The 21,576-nt window shown below is 41.8% G+C and overlaps 1 protein-coding gene across 1 annotated transcript in view; it reads right to left on the bottom strand.

Moving 5' to 3' along the window:
• The window catches only part of AFF2 (AF4/FMR2 family member 2), a 312,864-nt gene that overhangs the window by 68,819 nt on the left and 222,469 nt on the right, over positions 1-21,576 (bottom strand). Inside the window, exon 9 of the mRNA XM_039256031.1 lies at positions 18,799-18,836. Within this exon, the coding sequence (XP_039111962.1) occupies positions 18,799-18,836 (38 nt within the window). The remainder of the gene's footprint in view (positions 1-18,798; positions 18,837-21,576) is intronic.

The raw sequence follows: 21,576 nt of genomic DNA on the forward strand, positions 1-21,576 counted from the left end.
AACATCCTAATAACTGGGAAGAGAGCAGGGATGTCTGATTGCCCATTAATAAATAGTACCTAAACCCTGTTGGCAGTCCTTCCGGTATCTGAAGGGACAAAAGGAAGGAAAAGAAGGTTCTTAGATATGAACTGCTTTCCAATTCTTCTTTCTTCTTTTTCCAGAGAATGTAAGAGAGTAAGATGAAACGGGTTCACTAAATCCCCCAAAACCAAAAATATACTCCATGAGGACCAAATGGTGCAGCATTTGAATTATTGTTTAGCCACAAATTAGCACCTCTTAAGAGCTTCATGTTTTTGAGCCATTATTTTTTGATAAATCCTGATTGGCAAATGTGAGAACAGATGTAGGTGTGCCAGATGGTTTTCCCAGACTTACTCAGGTCTAACTGCCAGACTTTGGGCCAACTAAAGCTGAGAAAATTAAAGAAATAATTTATTCTCTTTCTCCTGACTCTGGGGACTATTATCTCTGTGCCCACTAGTTCCTGAACTGTGTGTGATGCCATCCAGTCAGGGGGAGAATCACTGATTCAACTTCCTGAAATAGACCCAAAGAGGGAAAGCAGAAAATAGTTTCAAAAAATTAAAATATGCTGAAAAATGGTAAAAATACTCATTATCAGTTATCCAAGATTTTATGAGAAAACGCTTGATTCCTTTGAGCCAAACAGTGTTTACAGTTGCAGCAATGAAAATTCTAATTTTGTGCTCTAATGAACACAAAACGATCCATACTCAACCTCGGCAAAACTTATAATGACTGTGTAATTGAAGTGACTTTGTCACATTAAAATATTTCATAAAATTACAGAAAAGTGCCAAGAAGGAAGAACATGGACTGGGAAGCCTTGGATATTTGATATAATACCCACAACACCCCCCTGTTTTGTAAGTAGAATGAATCCATTTATGGAATTGAAGAATGCCATTCACACTTAACAACAGCTTACCAATCCATAAGATGTTAGATGCTTTTGAGAAGGATCCACACGATGTAGTCATTTTATTCTAAGCGTTAAATATCAAGCCGTAATTTACTTTTGTTGCAATATCTCCAACATACTTAAAATGCTATTAAATTCTTCCCCACTATATATTTGGAATGTAAAAAAGGGAAGGTTTTCCTATTTTCCTGGTGACATCTCCTAGTTAGAGTCAACTGGTGGATCTTACTCACAAGGGAGGCTCTGGGGAATCATAGTCTCCAGCATGGTTGTAAAGAAAAATTGAAATCACAGTGATTCACGAGTGTAAACACACAGATTTTGAGAGAACCTTGATTCTATCCTGGTTCAGAGACTATTGAATAGACTAATTCCCAATCATATTCTCCTGGAGCTTTTGAATTCAAAATTGGAAATATTCACTTCCATATTGAACTAAGGGTTTTTGTCTTCACATCCCATATGCCAAGTCCAAATACTGGCTCAACGGCTGTCTTCTAAACTAAGAGGCAGTGTCTATACAAGTAAAGTGAAGCTTAAAAATGTGTAACCGGGACCCAGAATAGCCAAGGCAATCTTGAAAAAGAACGAAGTTGAAGGAATCACACTTGCTAATTTCAAAACCTACTACAAAGCTATAGTAATCAAGACAGTGTGGTATTAAAATAAGGACAGATATATAGATCAATGGAACAGAAATAAGAGCCCAGAAATAAACTCCCACATTTACAATCAACTGCTTTTTGACAAAGGCATCAAGCCCATTTAATAGGGAAAGAATAATAGTCTTTCCAATAAATGATGCCTGGACAACTGGATTTCTACACGCAAAAGAATGAAGTTGGACCTTCACCTCAGACCATACATAAAAGTGAATGCAAAATGGATCAAAAACCTAAAAATAAGACCTAAGAACTAAAGACCTTGGAAGGTGCAGACCTTCATGATATGACAACTAAAGCACAACGACCAAAGAAAAAAATAGGGACATTGGATTTCATCAAAATTACAGGCTTGTTGTGCCTCAAAATACATCATCGAGAAAGTTAAATGGCAATCCACAGATTAGGAGCAAATTTTTCCAAATCAAATGTTTGATAAGGGACTTGTAGCTAGAATATATAAAGCATTAGTACAAATAAATAATAAAAAGACACAGGATCTGAATAGTCATTTCTCCAAAGACATAAAATTGGCCAATAAGCACATGAAAAGATGCTTAACATCATTAGTCATCAGGTAAATGCAGATGAAAACTACAATGAGTTCTCCCTTCACACCTACTAGGATGGCAATCATCAAAACAGACAATAACCAGGGAGGGTGATGTTATCCAAAACACCGAAGCCTCATATACTGCCGATGAGAATGTAAATGGAGCAGTAACTCTAGAAAACAGTCTGGCAGGTTCTCAAAACGCTGAACACAGAGTTATCAGAAGACCCAGCAATTCGACTCCTAGGCGTAGACCTCAAAGAGCTGAAAGCATGTTCACACAAAAACCTGTGCACCCGTGTTCACAGCAACACTATTTGCAAGAGCCAAAAGGTGAAAACAACCCAAATGCCCATCAATGGCTGAATGGACAAACATGACATGGATTACCCAGAAGATGGGCTAGTATTATTCAGCCATAAAGAGGAATGAAGTACTGATTTTGTGCCATAACCTGGATGAACCTTGAAACCGTCATGCTAAGTGAGGGAAGCCAGGCACATAAGACCACATGTTGTATGATTCCAATCAGATGAAATGTCCAGAATATACAAAGCCATAGATACAGAGTGGTAAGGGCTCTGTGGAGTGACACAGTGGGAGTGGCAGCTTAATGGGCACAGGGTTTCCCTTGGGGGTGATGAAAACATTCTAAAATTGATTGTGGTGATTGCTTCACAAATCTGTGAATATATGGAAACCCATTGAATTATATACACTTTAAATCAGCGAACTGTATGTTTCGTGAATCATATCTCAAAATAGCTATTTTCAGAAATTGTGCTAACACTGAAAAACTCCACTTTATATGTCTACAGTGAAGAAAGTTTTAAGAGAGGGAGAGACATCACATGGGATGCTGATCTAGACAATATGGGTATTCGTGTTTATCTAATTCATTAGACCAGATCTCCACTTTTCCAGTTCACTTTTCCTGCTTACAGTGTGGCTGTGGCTGGAAGACTCTCTGCTCAGGACCACTGTCTGTTGATTGATACTAGTAGCCCCTTTAGCGGCCCCCTTGGCAGGCTGGTGAACCTTCCAGAAACACTCGGTTGGCTGAAGAAACTTCTGTTTCTGGCTTATGGGGGTACCCTCAAATGAGGATACGTTTGCTTAACCTACTCATGATTTGACATCACTGATGCAACCCAGCTTTACCCAGTGCAGCATATCTCAAAGTAGAGTCTGCTATTCCATACGCAAAGGCCTTCTAGGTCAAACAAGCTAGAGGTAAACTATATTTCCCCCTCTTAGAGATACACAATGTCCATTAGAATATTAGGGGCTCCAAATGCAACTTAGAAGAAAACTTCTTTAATCCAGCATTTCCCATATTTATTTGACCATTCTTCACCAAATACACCCACGCACATACACTGTCTGTTTTGTCTCCTGAATAACACCTATTAACATCTTTCAAAACACTCTCCATGGGCCACACTTTGGGAAAAGCTAACTTAGCCCATCAAATTAACAAGGAAGAGAGAATCATGACTGTGAAGCTAAATCTTAAAAAGAAATGAACACAGATGCATAATGCTCAAGTCCCTAGAACAGTGTTTCCTAACCTTTTCCACATCTTGGTCTACATGGGAAAGGACCGGAAGAGTATGGTTTGTAGTCAAGAGGCTCCAGGGCCTTTGGGCCCTGCCATCCTGAGGTTTACAAGGATCAGTATATCTGCATTTCTGTTACCTGTGCCGCACTAAAAAGTTGTGGGAAACTCTGCTCTGGACAATCTATCACAAAACCACCCTAATTCTTTTCACATTTGAGAATGAGTAGACAGACCATGTAGGTGACGTCTGACTTATCCGGACATCAGAGAATTTGTACAGATACCACCACAATGCTTTTCACATCATTGTGACACTGACTATAGTTTTCTTGAGGTGGTAGGAAGCAGGTAGAGCAAAGGGGTAATTTAACATCCAATTGCTAAATCCAGAAACAGAACTGGATAATCTGAGGAATCAGACTGGGCACAATTACATCTAGGCTCCTGCAACTTTCCCTCCCATCTTTATTGAGATATAAATTGACATACAACATTGTGTAAGTTTAAGGCATATGACATGATAATTTGATAGACTATATTGCAAAAATGATTAGTAAAGTAAGTTCAATGAATACATCTGTCACTGCACATAATTACTGTGCGTGTGTGTGTGTGTGTGTGTGTGTGTGTGTGTGGTGAGACTTTTAAAATCTACTCTCTCAGCATTAGGTCCTCATAACTTATTCATCTTACAACTGCAAGTCTGTACCCTTTGACCTCCCTCATCCATCTCCCCCAAGCCCCCTCACCTGGCAGCTACCAATCTACTCTGTTTCTATGAGTTTTAGTTTTATTAGATCCCAAATATAAGTGAAATCACATGGTATTTTACTTTCTCTGTCCATCTTATTTCACTTAGTGTAATCACCTTAAGGCTCATCCATGTTGGTACAAAACAGTTTCCTTCTGTTTTGTTTTGTTTTTTTGTTTTGTTTTTTTTTTTTGGTGACTGAATAATATTCTATTATATATCACATTTTCTTTACTCATGCATCCCATGTCTTGGTTGTTCCCATGTCTTGGCTGTCGTGAATCATGCTGCAATGAACATGGGGGTGCAGCTATCTCTTTGAGATGGTGATTTCATTTCATTCAAATATAGTTCCAGAAGTGGGATTGCTGGAATGCATGGTAGTTGTTGGGATGAGTACTGGGTGTTATAGGTAAACAAACTTGACAATAAACTATAAAATTATTTTTAAAATTTATATATTTATTTTGAAAGAGAGAGTGTGTACGTGAGCACACATGTGTGCACGTGTGCAGGTGAGGGAGGGGCAGAGAGAGAAAAATCCCAATCAGGCTCCGTGCTGTCAGCACAGAGCCCCATGTACAGCTTGATCTTGGGAACTGTGAGATCATGACCTGAGCCAAAATCAAGAGTTGGATGCTTCACTGACTGAGCCACGCAGGCATCCCATGGAAAGTTCTACTTTTAATTTTTTGAGGAATCTCCCTACTGTTTTTCATAGTGGCCACACTAACTTACTTTCTCACCAACAGTGCACAACGGTTCCCTTTTCTCCACGCCTTTGCCAACGCTTGTCATCACTGGTCTTTTTATATGAGGACACTATGTATGAATGGTTCTCATGGTGTTATTTGCACAGGAGCCTTAGTTATTCAAAAGTTCTACATGCTTACCATTGGTAAGTGCATGCTCTGGTTAATCAACGGTTGGTGGCTGAACCATCAAAGAAGGATTGGATTATACCTGGCATTGTTTCTTGCCAAGGGTATTCACGCTTTTCTAATTCCTTGAAAATCATTCTCTCTACATTTGAAGTTCTGTTAACTAAATCATTTTGATTAACCAGAGCACTTCTTTCCCCAGGCTTGTCAAATATCAAAAGGAGAAATATAACTTTTTTCTCAAGCAGAGATTTTGTTTTTATCATTCATTTGCCACATTATTGTTGTTTGGGGGGAATATGAGATATATTTATGATTTTTGCCCCAGTGAAAATTATTTTAAAAATCTGATTTCAGAAGGTTTCACAATATACTTTCACCTAAAAGACAAATCCAATTTGACATGAAGTTTCATTACGAAGAAACTGTTACATGTGATGACACTGGTTATTGAAAATTGAAATGAAGTGAAGGGAAGCTAACACCAACGTGTATGAGATTTTGCGTTCTTTGAATGACACAAAGAACTCAATATATCTAATCATCTCTGTTATGCCCACTGGGGAACTGAGCTCTGGTGATATTGCATAAGGTTGCTTCTTGATTGTTGGGAACCCAAGTATTAAGCCATATGCCACTTACATCAGTACTTAAAAAGCTTTCTGTGACTGTTGGATCATGGGAATTGTTTTACTTTCCCTCTCTTGGTTAAAGTAAATAATAGTAATAATCTGGGTACAAAACTCATAAAAGAAGGCTGCCAACCACTCAGCCCAGGCCAGCATTTTGGTTTTTATACTTTGTGTCTGAACTATCTCAAACCCAGCAGTAGGCATTAGGCACAGCATCCCTGATCAAATTTTCTTGTGCTCTGATGAGCGGCCTAAGCATTGAGACTTTTAACAGGAACACAACAGGGGGAATCATCTCTCTTCTGCCTGTTGTGAGTTCTGCCTAAGAAACTGGAAGGCTAAGATGTAGCATATACTTTGATGAGCTTCCCCTCTGCTTTGTTTCCCTCTTGTGCATAAAGCCATTCTTTCTGGCTCCCCCTACTCAACTCTTCTGTCTTCATGAATCAAATCAGCTTTTAAGTACCTTTCCTAAAGCCTTCAGAGTCAAGGACACCCCAAGGTTACCAGAGTCCTCTGATGTGTGGCTTCTCTGTCAGTTTCCTCCTACTTTTCTTGCATCCTAGAGGCTCCGTATATTCTATTTATATCATTCTCAATCTCTACTGGGGGGAGGGGTTTGAGAGCTGGGGTACATTTTTGAATTGGGGTCTTCTGGTTAGTTGTGCTGCACTGTTCCGTCAAGATAACTCTGGATTCTTTTTATAGTGAACAAAGTCAACAAACAGGAAATGATTGATAGGTGAGCCATGCCTACAAAGGTAGTATGACAGCCTCGATACCCAGTATCACCATCCTCTCTCCCCTTACCTACCTTCCATAATTCTGCCCTGTCATCTACCCAGGATCTTTGAGGACTTAAACCATTATGTAAAATGTTTTTTTTTAATGTTTCTTTATTTTGAGACAGAAAGAGAGCAGGTGAGGGGCAGAGAGAGAGGGAGACAGATGATCCGAAGCAGGCTCTGTGCTGTCAGTGCAAATCCCAATGCAGGGCTCAAACTCACAAACCAAGAGATCATGACCTGAGCTGGAGTCGGATGCTTAACCGACTGAGCCACCCAGGGACCCCACACAAAATGATTTTATGGTAAGCATTTGAAGTAAAAACTACAGTGAGTTCTGCCACTAATAGTAAAATATTTAATGTGCATGTTAAAAGCTACAATTTGATTACTGACCTGTTAGCCAGTAAGTCCCCAAAACAATTCAAAGTAAATTTCCCTAATATGTCCAGTTATTCTACCCTGCCTGAAGGGTTGCTAATGAATGTGCTGCCTGAATGAGCAGAAAGATTGGAAACTTGCACAGCACAGGCCTGGATAACATGCCACTGGCACCAGAAAACAGTTTGTCCCACACAAAGTTTCCTCTGGAGCATGTTCCTCATCTAGAGGTGATTTTCCAATAAAATCAGCCTCAATTATTGCAAGCATAAGAGCAATCCCCAAGGGAGGAGGTCAGGCAATTCAATTCTAGGAAATACTGTATGAGGCAAAATTAACCTTGTAGCGGTGTTATTTCCTGAAACATGGTCTTGTTGTTTTGGTTTCTTTCATACACATTGGTATAAAGTGAGGGTTTTTTTTTTTTTTTTTTTTTTTAGCCCATCACTGAGATGTGACAAAAGGACTTAATTACAGTACTTACACAATCATGAAAATAACATGAAGGAAAGCTTGCTTAGCTTTACCACTCCTCAGAGCTATTGCCTAAACCCCTGTGGCTGGAAATACCCGTGACTCTGTGTCAGGCTTTGCTGAAGGACCAGTAGAGCCACCCAACAACTCCTGGGGCTATCGGCCCATTGGGAAAGTTACCAAAAGCTTCTTCATGCTGTGACAGTGGAGGATGGTGGGCAAGAGGAAGGGGAGGTCAGGTGCTTCTCAGACTCCCCAGATCTGAGGAAAAGGATGAATGTGCGTGTTTTGGCACTGGTTGCTGTGTGTCCCATCCTGCTCATTTCTGAGCATCAGGATGGCCTTCCAAAAAGAAGAGACTGCACGTGTTATCAGTTGTTAGCTTCATAACCTGTTTCCTTGTCCCACTGTGACAAAAGTGTGCCTTCTGTCATTCTTGAAAATGCTGAATGATATCAAATGCAACTGACACCTTTACCCCTGTGCTTTCCCTTCAGGATCAAGAATGGGGATATGTCCTGAGTACGAAGCTGGGTATAGACCAGAGGAATGAATCATTCATGAGGTGAAACTTTAGTGCTATAAAGACAGTAAAGCTAACTTTTAAATGCCTTAGAGTTAAAACCAATATGGAGTACAGAGTTAGTAAATCATATGAAGGCCAATAAGGAGTTCAGTAATTGCCCAGAAAGCATTGCAAAATCGGGCATACTCTAGGGTGAAACTCATACTCCTACTGAATTCTGATGGCTGAACTTCAAAGTTCACTCCATGATGCCTCCATTCATTTGACAGATATTGAGCTCCTACTCTATGCCAGGTGCTGTTTGAGGTGCTAGGGCTGCAGGGGTGAATACAAAGTTCTCACTCATACAGACTTTACATTCTTGTGAGAAGTGACCCTCAAAAACACAGAGAAATGACCACAGGACAGATGGATCTAATAGACAGACATATACAGTATGATGGTAATTGCTAAAGTGGACATCAAAGGAAGCTAAAGGGGATGGTGAAGGTATGTGTGGGAGGGGTTGCTCTTTTGCATAGGGTAGTTGTCCAATGCTGTCGCTCTTGCACAAAGCCTTTAACATTCCTCTTGCAGCATTCACTATCCACAAGAGAAAATCACTATTATTTTGACTCAATATCCACGTTCATTTCCTTCATTGGCCACTTTTCCAACATCCACGGCTCTGAGTCACCATCCTGGACTAGTTTTCCAAACATAAACCCACTTTCAAAGATTTAGCACCTGTCGCTAAGCACCAGCAAAAGAACCTCACATTTGTGCGATCTCATTCTCTAAGGGGATCTCCCAACAGGCTTTGCGCCACAATGGCTTCCCTGCAGAAGGCCCAGCCATGCTTAGCTCTGTCATTGTATAGCAGCCCTCATCTGGGTGGAGTTAAAAACACACGGCATTTTTCTAGTTGCTGCATATATGTAAACAGATGTTTCTAAAGTGCTAGGAAACAGCAGGGTCTCCCATTTCTTTTAAACATCCTCCCCTACAATCTTGTTTCAATCACGTCAAATCCATTTTTGGAAACAGGTGGAGTTTAAGTTATATGTGTGAGTGTACATACATAAGAGTAGAGAGTGTATACACACATTCACACTTATCTTTTTTTGTTAAATTTTTAAAAATGTTTTATTTATTTTTGTGAGAGAGACAGAGTGTGAGTGGCAGAGGGGCAGAGAGAGAGAGAGAGGGAGACACAAAATCTGGAGCAGGCTCCAGACTCTGAGCTGTCAGCACAGAGCCCGACGCAGGGCTCAAACCCGAGAAGAATGAGATCATGACCTGAGCTGAAGTCAGATGCCCAACCGACTGCACCACCCAGATGCCCCCACACCTATGTTTCAAGCAGGTTTGCTAGCATGTCTGATTTGCTTAGTAAAGTGTTGCATCATGGTTTGAGGCAAGTGGAACTTTCACTTAGCCAGTGTAGGTAGTAATCTGCATCTCTAGTGAGTGGGAGAGAGATGAATAAGGGGTGCTTTTAGTGTAGGTGCTAGTATTAGCAGATTCCTGGCAGCTCACATTGCAGGGTTTCATGATGCACAGCGAGTATGGAGGAGTCCCTGACTTCCCTGGGCTTGCCCTGTCAGTAACGCTCAGGGCTTCCATGGAGGAAGTTATACACTCCTGGAAGCTGCTAAAAAAATCACAAAAAACCACAAGACTTTTTGGAAATATTTTCCCCAACGACGTGGCACGCCCGTGTGGGGATACAGACTTGGGAGAAAGAAAGCGGTCAAATATTAGGGGGTGATGAGGACAGAGAAAGAGACGCCAACTTCTATAGTTAAGGCTGCTCTGCCTGCCCATCACCAACTCCATCTTGGATGTAGATCGCCATGGAGCAGGAGGGTATACTGATGCACAGAGTACATAAATGCATGTGTATATAGAAAATGGGTTCTAATGACACGTAATCTACCCCAACGCTCTAAATTCTACAAAAGGAAACACTTCCCTGTGGAAGAATGGTTAACCTTTTTTTTTTTTTTTTTTTTTTTTTTTTAATGTTGGCTCTCTAGATAACTGCTTTTGGTTTAGGCAAAAGCTTTAATAAAGCAGAAACTCTTTGCTTCCTATTTCAGTCAACTAAATAATAACTCATGACCCCAGGCTCCTGACTTTGAACATATTTTGTGGTTGATGGAGGGCTGACTTACTGTTTGGAGTCCTGCACGTAGTTACTATGGGGGCATGCCTCATTTCCCGAGAAATCAAAATAGCCCTACTGTGCTTACGTCTGTGGCTGATAAAAATACACTCAGAAAGAATTTTTATGTCTGTGCAATGAATTCAGAAAATGAAGCTGGAATAATAGTGTTATGTGTCATGCCTAAAACACTAGACGTTTGAATAATGTGAAAGGAACTATATGAAAGCACAATTTTAAAAAATGTAAGAAACAATCAAGGGTCAATAAAGCCACAAGGGAGCAGCCAGATGCTTAGAGGAACCCTACATGCGTGGATATTTACGTAAAAGTCTGCCGAGAAGGATTAGCCAGATCTAATCAGGAGCGATTTGATATATCTCTTTCTCTGCAAACAGTTTAAAAGAGGTTTATAATCCTTTCCTAAGTCTAACCTTTAACTTTCTAGAACAAAAGTATCCTTTTTGGCATTTTCATAGTTTTGTCCACATTGCACTGTTCTCCTCTTACTGTCAAAAACCGGAACCGAGTCTCCAGCAGTGTCCTGGCGCGCAGACCTACTCCTTCCCTTCTTTGCTCTCCCGCGAGTCACAAATGTGTGGTATCTCCTTCCACCAAGGAAAGTGGCCCCTCTCCTTGGGTACCTCAACCTATCAGATATTGCTCTCAACACAGTCTCTGCTTTCTTCTCGTCATGTCATTTGTGGGTGCTGTCTGCCTCTCTTGAATGGCTTCCCCTACGCGGTTTACCCAGGGACTCCTGTGGGGCGAGGGTGAGCCCACTCCAAGCAGGTGCTTGCTTCTTCGTCTGTGCCCCATGGGATGCTGCACACACTTTCCTCTGCTTTCCTTGCAGAGCCTGTCTATTCTGCAGTGCAATGAGGTGGCCGTTTCCTTATGAGAGTGTGGGGGACCTTCAGGGCAGACACTTTACCTTACTCCTCTCCCCATCAACCAAGCCTGGAACAATTCTTGTTTGTCAAAAGGGTGCACGTGCATGGCTTGCTTGAATTTCTAGCAGATCAGCTATGTGATTCTGAGTTTTCAGCAGCTTTCGGAAAGACTGCTGAGCGGTAATGTTAAAATAAAATTGTAGCTGTAACTTGTATGTACCCCAAAATGGGTTGGGCTGTGTGAATGGATGAAAGAGTTGTCTGTTCTCCTCTAAGTAGCACACACTAATAAGCACAGGGTTATACTATAAAGCACAGTAATTTCTAAAGTACTGGGATAAAGGAGTATTTTATGAGTGCTGGTGCTTACAAAGTGGCTCAACTTCCTTTAAAAGGGTTTGATCCCACATTTGCTGGCTTGTTTGGGGTCCCTCTGCTTCACCAATAAATGGGTGCTGTCTACTTCCATTTCATCATCATGGTTATTAGAATGTTAAGTCACCACCTCAAGAGAAGAGGTTCTCACAGTGCTTTCGAAAAGATGAGTGATGCTAATGAGACAAACCAATGAGCTTGCAGTCTGGAAGAAACTCTTCCTTTTCGATATAAAGTTACCATAATTGAAGTTGGCATAATTGTTTGAATTGCCGCAAACTTGCTGGTTCTTTAAGTTTGGGAACATTTGCTGTCATATTCTAAGAAAACAACCTGTTATAAAAAGTTCACTAGTAGGACTTCAATATTTTTTTTATTTAAAAAAATTTTTAATGTTTTATTTCTCAAAGAGACAGCGTGAGCAAAGGAGGGGCAGAGAGAGAGAGGGGGGGAGTCACAGAACCTGAAGCAGGCTCCAGGCTCTGAGCTGTCAGTCAGCACAGAGCCCAACACGAGGCTCGAACTCATGAGCCATGAGATCATGACCTGAGCCGAAGTCAGACACTCAACTGACTGAGCCATCCAGGTGCCCCACTCACTGGTAGGACTTTAAAAGCCAACAAAAAATTTGAAAGTGAATGTGTGTGTCCTAAGAGCTAATGAGAAAGAGGCAGTGGGTCCACAGTGGACAGAATTTCCGGCATCCCGGGGTTCTGGGCAGTCATCTGAGATTGGCTTGACGATTCGATTCCCATTACCAGTGAAAAGGAGGATGGCCAGAGCTCTGGGCTGTGCAGATCCCACTGAAACCTTCTGCATCTGATTATAGCTATCTGGACAACATAAACAGCACCATTTATGCAGCCATTTAGACAGAGGTTTGATTGCTCTCTTCCCTTTAACCACCCTTAAAATGGCCAGAGCCAATTAGAGGCTGCCTAGACTTTCGCTGGCGTAGCAGGGAGCTCACTGGGCTGGGTGCCTGATTATCAGGAACTGAGTAGGCCTTTATGAGGCTCACTGGGGACTGCTGGCTTCACAGGTCTCACTCAGAGGGACCTAACCCGAAGCTTCCATTCCCCTTACTGACGACTGCCCCTCAGGATAGTCCCAATTTGTAAAAATCATTTAGGCTGTGAAACCGTGAAAGAGACAGAGGAGTTATTTTATCATTTCAACTTGGGGGGATTTCTTTCCTTTCCGTGGTTGACTTTTAAAATAGCCTGCTCATTGCAAGTATTTTTACTAGGGACTGGACGTAAGTTATTAAGCCCTGGGTTTCTCAAACTACCTATGGAAGCCACACTCCCATGGGGTCATTTTATTTCCCATGGCCCAGTGCATCCAATTCTGTGTTCCACTAAGCACGGTGTCAGGTCAGGCTGTCCTCTGGCCAAACACATTTGGGAAAACTTGGGTAAGATTAAGTTAAACAAGCCTCTTTCTACAGGACTTCTTTGAGCCTGCATTACTCAAACGTGCACAGGGCCCTCCAGGAAAGGGATGTGATAGTGTGTGCTGAACCTCTGGAGCCTGGTGCGGGGGCCTTTATTCCCAAAGGAGACGACTCCACAAGACTGGTGTTTGGCGGAACGCAGTATGGAATCCATTGCCTCATCATTTTGAGAAGATGTGGTGATTCCAGCGACATTCTGCACAGTATCACAAGAGATGACTCCAACTGCAAAATTACCTCTGGTTGTAAGGGGTCATTTAAATGACACAACCCAACATTCTTGGGGCCACACTCATCTTCTATCTAACATATCTCTTTAAGAGTCTACTGATGTGACTTCTTGTCTCTCATTTCACGGGTACACAAGGCAGAAATGATGGAATATAGCATTCTGTGTGAGTGCATGTGTGTGTATAAACAGGGGCACTATATATGCCATCTTCACAGTGTACATGCTTGTATGCATCCATATCAAACTTTAACATCAAATATTTCCTAAAACCATTATAAAGCAGGATTTCAAGCTTTGGCTTCTTTCCAGGAGGTGGAAGAACCAAACAAATAATGTAGCTGAGGTCTATAGCAAGGAAGGAACATGTCCAATCTCATGCCATAAGCCGGCGTTCAATTGAGGACTGGATCCCATGTCTATGGACTCATTGTTTATGTTTAATAATAGGGGAGTATATGATGATTAACAGTAGCAAGTTAGGGCTCCTCAATGCTGTTTGACTGGAGTGAGCTCATCTCTTTCATCTGGATAAGCTCCGAAGTCCCTAAGCCACCGTTTCTTCAGAGCCTTGGTTTCTAACCTGCCCTTGTACTGCCTGCCACCTCAGCACCAGTGGCTCAAACCAAGTCTTTAAAGTCCTGGTGCAACTGTCCCTACCCGCTCCCCTTTTCTCCACCAGCACTAACTGGAAGCACGTTGTGTCCTTAGAGCCTCCCTTGTACTCTATCTGTTTCCTACTTAACAAACATCTCTCTCTATCATGTATTTAGTTCTTTACAAACTGATTTTATCTCTCCTACTGGACTCTAAACTCCTCGAGGGTAAGACCTGTGTCAGATTTATTTTTAATTCCCTCAGCATCTATCGCAGTTCCTGGAACGCTGTAGATTCTTGATAAATATTCATTGGGTGAATAAATGAATAATGCACAAACACCATGGGCAGGACAATCTTTGTGGCTATTTGTCAATTTCAATAATGAAACCACCGTATCTGTAAGATGGATTGGCTCGTAAATAAAGCTGTAATTTCCTAAGCAGAGTGGATCCTGATCCTGATTTGTGAAAGACAACAACTACATTGTTTAACGTTGTTAAAGTGTAAAAGCAAGCAAGAATGTGATGCTCGACAACTGTGTCTGCGCTCGCTAGCTCTCCCTCTCTCTCCCTCTCTACCCGCTCCCCCCCCCGCCCCCCTCCCGCTTTTGGTAACAGATGTCAACCTCGGTTAGATTCAACTCAACTTATTAGTGCATGGCTTTTAGCCAAAAGCAATTCACATTTGCAGAAGCGTACTATCACATATGTCTTAATAACAGAAATGTGTTTTTAAAAAAATGTATGTGATAAGTCACATATGGTAGAAGAAATCTGTACATCTCTCAGGCCTTGTTGTCACAATGAAAGCTTGAAGATAATTGCTGCAGAGCATTAACATACAAGTGAAAGTCTCTCTGACACATTAAAGAGCCACAGTTTGAACATACTAATCAAGCTTTGATATCGGCATGGCTCCAGCAGACTGAGAAATATACCAGCATCTCTTGTCCTGATCACTGATCTTAAGAACATTCCATTTTGATTCTTACCCTCAGAGGTAATATTTAATGTTTCAAGGTAGAATCATTAGTGTATCCAGGTATATTATGTGCTTACATTCACTAAGCATATATTTAATTTCTCCTTTCTATGGAGTGTAATTAATGTGTACTGTGGTCTCCCTGTGGTGTCGAAAGAAGCTTACAACCATGAAGGCGTTGAAAGTAAATTGAACAAGTGGTTGAGAAACAGGGAAGAGGAGGCAAACCTTCGGAGAGGAAAACAGACAAACTAAATGGATATTGTGAACCATTTACCATCACTCTGATTGAAAGTACGCTTAGCCTTAGTTAGATCTTGGGAAGTAATGGAATTTAGGAACATGCACATGCCTTTTGCAGAATATCCATCTACACACAACTTGGAAGCCTAGTAATATGCTCTAGCTCTGTGTTCACTGGTTTCTGACACATCACTGTTCTGTCAGTAGATCTCATATACATAATGACTTCAAAGATAGTAAATTAGGAGTGTTCTCTTTGCTCTAAGTGAGAATTGGGTGGTATATCAGCCCCAGAAAGTCCAGAATACGTGAAAAGGGCTCAGTAAACACCTGCTCAATGTTTTAAAGGACAAAAAAAAAAAAAAAAAAAAAAAAAAAAAAAAAAAAAAAAAAGGGCTGATAGTTTAATCTGCAGTGTCATGGAAAAGCTTACATCTGTGCTTTTCTTTCTTTTTTTAGATTTTATTAAAAAATTTTTTTAAACATTTTTTATTTGTTTTCAAGAGACAGAGAAAGACCCGAAGCACAGGAGGGGCAGAGAGCGAGGGGGACACAGAATCCAAAGTAGGTTCCTGGCACTGAGGTGTCAGCACAGAGTCCAAACCAGGGCTCGAACCCATGGACTGCAAGATCATGACCTGAGCCAAAGTTGGACGCTCAACTGACTGAGCCACCCGGGTGCCCCTGTGCCTTTTTCTACCTGACCAGTGAGGGCAGGGGTCAATAAAACTTCTCTGTAAGCAAATAGCTTTGGCTGTGTGGTTTGCAGTCTGTCACAACTAATCTTTGCCACTACAGCAGAAAAGGAGGCACAGACAATATGGAAACAAATGAGTGTTGCTGTATGCCAATATAGCTGTTTTTATAGACACTGAAATTTGAATTTCATGTAATTTTCACACGTCATGGAATATTCTTTTGATTTCTTTTCCTCAACCATTTGCCAAACCCTGCACCAGAGGATGACATCCAATCACACATATGCTCATGTGCACCGATCTGTGTTCATGCTTTATTTGTAAATGCCTCCAGACCTCTACTCTTCCAGCAAGACTGTATACACTTTCCATCGTATGCTCCATCAAATGTCAACTCTGTCCCACAAGCTCAAGCCAGTACCTGGTCAGGGGCAAAACAGCTAGGATGAACCAGAGTAACGTGGGAGCATTTTACATGTGGCATGAGTCAAGAATAAGAGGATAATGGATGACTTGATCCATTACAACAGACGGCCCCTTCCGGTCTGACACACTAGTGTGTGGCCAACTGTCTCCTTAAGCCTCCAGGCCAGGTGCCCGGAAGGGCTGTTTTCTGGGATATATCCAATGTATTTACCTGTTCATTCATTCAGAAAAACATGTATTGTACCCTTACTCTATTTGGGGTCTCAGTGCACTGTGTGTAACTGAAATTCTCACTCAGATATCAGAACCAGAAAGAGGACCACTATGCATAAAACTTCTAAAAACTCCAGTTTGGTTATGCTGTCAGGCACGGTAAACAAACCACACTCTGGAATTTCTGTCCCTGAGCTGAGGTCTTGAAGAGATCTGTCTTCTTCAAGTGCCCAGTGGTTGTGGCTGGGCGGTGGGTTAGGCATCGTGAGCCCACATGCAGCAGGGTACCCAAATGCACACCGAGAACAAATTTTCTTGATGAGAAGAAAATTCTAAACATCTATTGGTTGAACGTGAGTGATTTTCAAATATATTTACAAGTAAAAAGCTCCATATTCTATCACTAATCTTCTGGCTCTTCTGGTTTTCCCGTTTTCTCTTTATAATATGCCTTATGGTGCTAGACATTAGATGGAGTCTGTACTGTGAATTAGCTAGAGCTCATTATATATATATATTATATATAATACATTATATGTATATATACATACGTTATATGTATGTATATACATACATACATACATACATATGTATATATGGTAGTATTTCCAGTAGCTGAGTTTCTGGCTGGTTGTTTGATTGGGGTTGAAATCTTCTCTGCAGCCTGATTACATATATATATGTACATAACGTACATATATACATGTATATATACATATAATACATTATATGTATATATAATATATGTATTATATATATTATATATTATATACACACACACACACACACACACACACACATAATGATCTGTAAAATTGAATCCTCACAAGGAGCAGAGAGAAAACTGGCTCCACTTCCAGGAGTGTGATTTCACATAGCCCTGCACACTACCAATGGGCTGTCTTGTGCATACCAAGATGGAGCATGGCACTGAATTCCTATTGGGGGGGGGAGCAGTTTAAACTTGGAGATGTCTGTCCCAGTGAGGGCTTGGGTTTACCTTCCTCCAGCCCTTGCCCCATCCCTTGTGACCTGGGGCACACATCTGCACACAGGTGGACTGGAGGAAGGGTGCAATCGGACTAGGGGAAAGAAGATTGCTAATGGCCCACCTAGGGACTGGCAGTCCTGGCCTTGGCCTCATTAGCACCATCTTCTAATCCCGCCACAGGCTGGCAGTAGAGAAGCCTTCGGGGCATAGACAGAAATCAGGCTGCAGAGAAGAGTTCAACTCCAATCAAACAACCAGCCAGAAACTCAGCTACTGGAAATACTACCATAGGATGACTATAGCATAATATATCTCCAGACTACAGAAGCTCCTCGAGAAGCTACAAAAGCCGATAAGGAATATTCTGTGGCCTAAGAAAAATGAAATTGAAAAAGTACATGAAACCTTTTGGAAAAACGAATTCCAGGTTGGATTTAATGGTGTGCTAAACACTACCCTGGTGACTCGGAAAAGCATCCTTCTTGTCATTGCTACTAGTTGACCCATTCTCCCTGAAACTATTATAAATCAATGCACTCCCCCATTTTTGCATTCAGCACCCACTGCAGTGGGAGCGGGCTACCCTGAGTTAACGTGGAGTTCCTTGAGGTGTGGTACTGTGAGGCCTATAACAACCCAGAGAGGACAGTAGGACTTCCCTAGGCCATATGGCCGGTGGGCCTGGCACGCATAACAGTACAATCAGATGTCACAAACCCAAATCACAAGGCAAACATCCTTTTTAATTTGAAAATCTCCCTTGTGGAAGAGGCAGGATGTCCAAGATGCACTATATTTAAAAGAACGCGGCACGGCTTGTTTATAATTTAAGAGTGTCCCATAAAAATGCCTTGGAAAGAGCTCTCCGTTAGCTAGAAAAACCTTTCGTTAAATATATTTTTCTGAGCTTTTCATTAACAGAGTAGCAAGGCCTTGATGCCAAGGTGCCAAAGCTCCTCACGTGGCTGGAAATCACTTGGCACATTTTTAGCCATTTAAGTCTCTGTCATAGGTCCAAGGTTTGCAATTAAATATATAATCTTTTTAGCACGTGCAAAACCCAAAGGCCTGCAGTACCATGCATTGAATAGGATTATAATAATATTTGGCAGCTCTTCATGGATGGCACGTATTAATTTATGTAAACTGGACACAACTTGGGGCACTTACTCATCAAGACCACAGGCGAAAATAAAATAAAAATAAAAGCTAGTCCCTGCTAGCTCTTTTTGGGTTTTAGTGGCTCCCCCCTCCCCTTGTTTGATTTTTGTTTGTCGATTGTCATAAATAGAGATGGACTTGAAATCCGAGGTTTCTTTTACGACCTTAGTTTCCTTCACATGCATGGAGTCTATTCAAATTAAAAATGCCAACAAGTAGAAAATAACTTACTTCACAGGATTGTTCTTAGGTTTTGCCTTTTCAACAGCCTGTAAACAAGAAAAAAATGCAATTAGACAACATTAGCAGGCATAATCTTTGCAACTAGTTACCAAAACAATAAGCAATATAAAATGTTCTTCCGCAACAAGGACCTAACCGAAGCAGGGTGCTTGGCGATAAGCAGCCTGGAGACACAGAAAGCAATTTTCCTCTCTGGGGGAACATGGTTACCTGTCCAAGTGCAGCTTTCAGACATAGACACTCACTCCTGTCTCCCCATCCTGCACTCAAATCTTACCTGTTGGGTGGGCCTGCTTGGGTTATTACCACCAGACGGAGAGGTAGGTGCAGGGGGTGGGGGACGGTCATGGGCACAATCCGGGTTTTTAGATTTGTGGTAGGGACCCGTTTATCCTGCATGACTACTGACACCTGGCTGTACCTGTGTGGTGAGAGCAAGGCCAAAGTTGCCATTTCTAAAATCATTTTTATTAGCAGACACCACAAAAAGCCAAGGGATGACTGACCGCTCAGATCAATGTCCTCCCGTAGAACCTTTAAGAAAACACGCGCCAAATCATCCAAATGAGGAAATCTCTGGGCCTCTCGGCCTGTGTCGCCTTAGACATGGAGCCTGGTTCCAGTTTATTGCTGAACCCATTGATCTGTGTACAGTCCATTTATCATTCATGAAAAGAGCTAGTGATCTTCACAGTATATTAGAAGAAACAACTCAGATCATCTGTCAACAGCCCTCTTATTTCTGTTTCCCTCTCCACAGGGATTGCATCTCCTTCGATTCTTCTGGAATTAAAATGTTGCTAAGCAACACAGCTGGGGGCGCTGATGGCAGAATGGCTACAGTCTATCAAACTGTTTAAGCACCTGGAGGGTTTCAGTGATGATTTTTTTCATACTTCTGTGGCATAATTATGTAATCAGAACCAAACTTGTACTCCCCTAGAATTTCTCAGACTATAGAAATAACACTTAATATGGGGAGCACTCAAGTGGCAGTTTGACAATCCCCGAGATCTTCAGACCCTTTCCAGAAGTATCCATCTGGAGACCTTCGTATCTATGAATCCTGGAGGTGGGCGAGGGATCAAGAGGTGGCACTGCTGGCAATCAGGATGTAGAGGCAGCTGCTTGTAATGCTGGACTCGGCATTCTGGGTGACCACTGCGTGAAGAAGTACCCCGAAGCCTCCCGTGGCTGACTACACCTTGACAAGCTCTGAAGCAATTTTTGTTTTTAAATAAATGAAACGCTTCTCAAGTTTAGAGATTAGTGCTGGGAATTCACGTCCGTCTCATCTATGAAGTCCTGGGTTCTGCGGCTCGGTAAATAAATGTTTGGGCTCTTTCTTTGGCTCTTGGTGGCAAAAAATGATCTTCTCACCATCTGTGCCTGAGGTTGAATTCTGGCAGGCGGCAGAACGGCAGGAAAGCGAGAGCAGGAGGTAATAGGTGACGATGATCAAATAATCAATAGGTGTGTGGCTGGCCCAAGCCCTGTCCCACATGTAGTGTGGAGATGCAGGTCTGTCCCTGAGTGGCCCCGGAAAGGATGCAGAAGGGAAGAGGCGGATGCTGACGGGGAGGGGGGGCCAGACCCAGTCTACCCACCTGTGTACACCCATGTCTTCCTTTTCTACCACATTTTGTCCCCCAGTCCTGGTTGAGCTAGAACGGGGTAGGGTAAGGGTCTGAGGACATGTCATTGTGGAAATCACACGAGCCCACTTCGCCCCATCCCTCAAAATTCAAAGTAGTCTGTGCTTGAAGACTACAGCGATACCATAAAGTAACGAGCATACTGTTCAAGTGGAAGTGATAGTATGAGCAGGCCACTGGCCGAAGACAGGGAGGGAGAAATCAAAGTGACATTGCTTAACCTAGCTTTCATTCAGCGACATGGTTTTTGAAAATGTCTTCTCTTCTCTGTGCTTCAGGACTGTCAGTTAGACCCGGTTATTTTTCTCTGATCAGGAGGAACATAATCGTGTTCAAGGCCAGTTTCTTTGAAACCTATGTCTCTCTATACAGCCATCATAGGAAAATAACTCCATTGAAATTAATGTTTTCTGGGCTGCTTGGCTATTGATTGCAAATGTCTATGCTGAGAGGTTCTCTTTCCTTCGGGAATTAACTCGGGATCATTCCAGAGCGCCAACTGCTCTGGTCAGATGTGCTCACGACATCCCCCTGTGTGCTCCGCACCTTTGATCTCCAAGCTGAGTGGTTGCAGGGAGTGCCAGACCTGAGACAGAGCTCACAGTGTGTGTTCTTTATGTTCACTGCAATGTGACTTTGTTTCAAGCATGATACAAAGAGTTATTCAGCTCACAGACTTTGAAGAAAAGTTAAGTGAATTATTTGTGGGGAAAATATCTATGTCTTTAGGGTCTAAGAAGTAGTCTGCAAAATACATGGGGAGAACGTCCCTTTCTCTGAAATGACGGGACACGAAAAGACCAATCCCAGGTAAAAATGGGAGATACCCTTCAAAAGTAGGGGAATCAAAATGAAATGATCTCGTGTAATTCATCACACATTAAGAGGGTTGCATATTGGGATTACAGCTCATTTTGAGTTTAAAAACATACATTAAAAGTAATTTAAACTGATTGGAAGATGGAGGCTAGATAGTTAACACTCATGCTGCTTTAATTTGCAATGTCTATATGCTCTCTAAAATCTATATTCTACTTATTTTGTGCTGTGTTTCCGTAACACAATACTTATCTTGCCATTAAGGCACCTCCACTCTAAGAAAGGATGATAC

This window comes from Hyaena hyaena, unplaced genomic scaffold (assembly GCF_003009895.1).
Source record: "Hyaena hyaena isolate Hyena2069 unplaced genomic scaffold, ASM300989v1 scaffold_555, whole genome shotgun sequence".
NCBI lineage: Eukaryota > Metazoa > Chordata > Mammalia > Carnivora > Hyaenidae > Hyaena > Hyaena hyaena.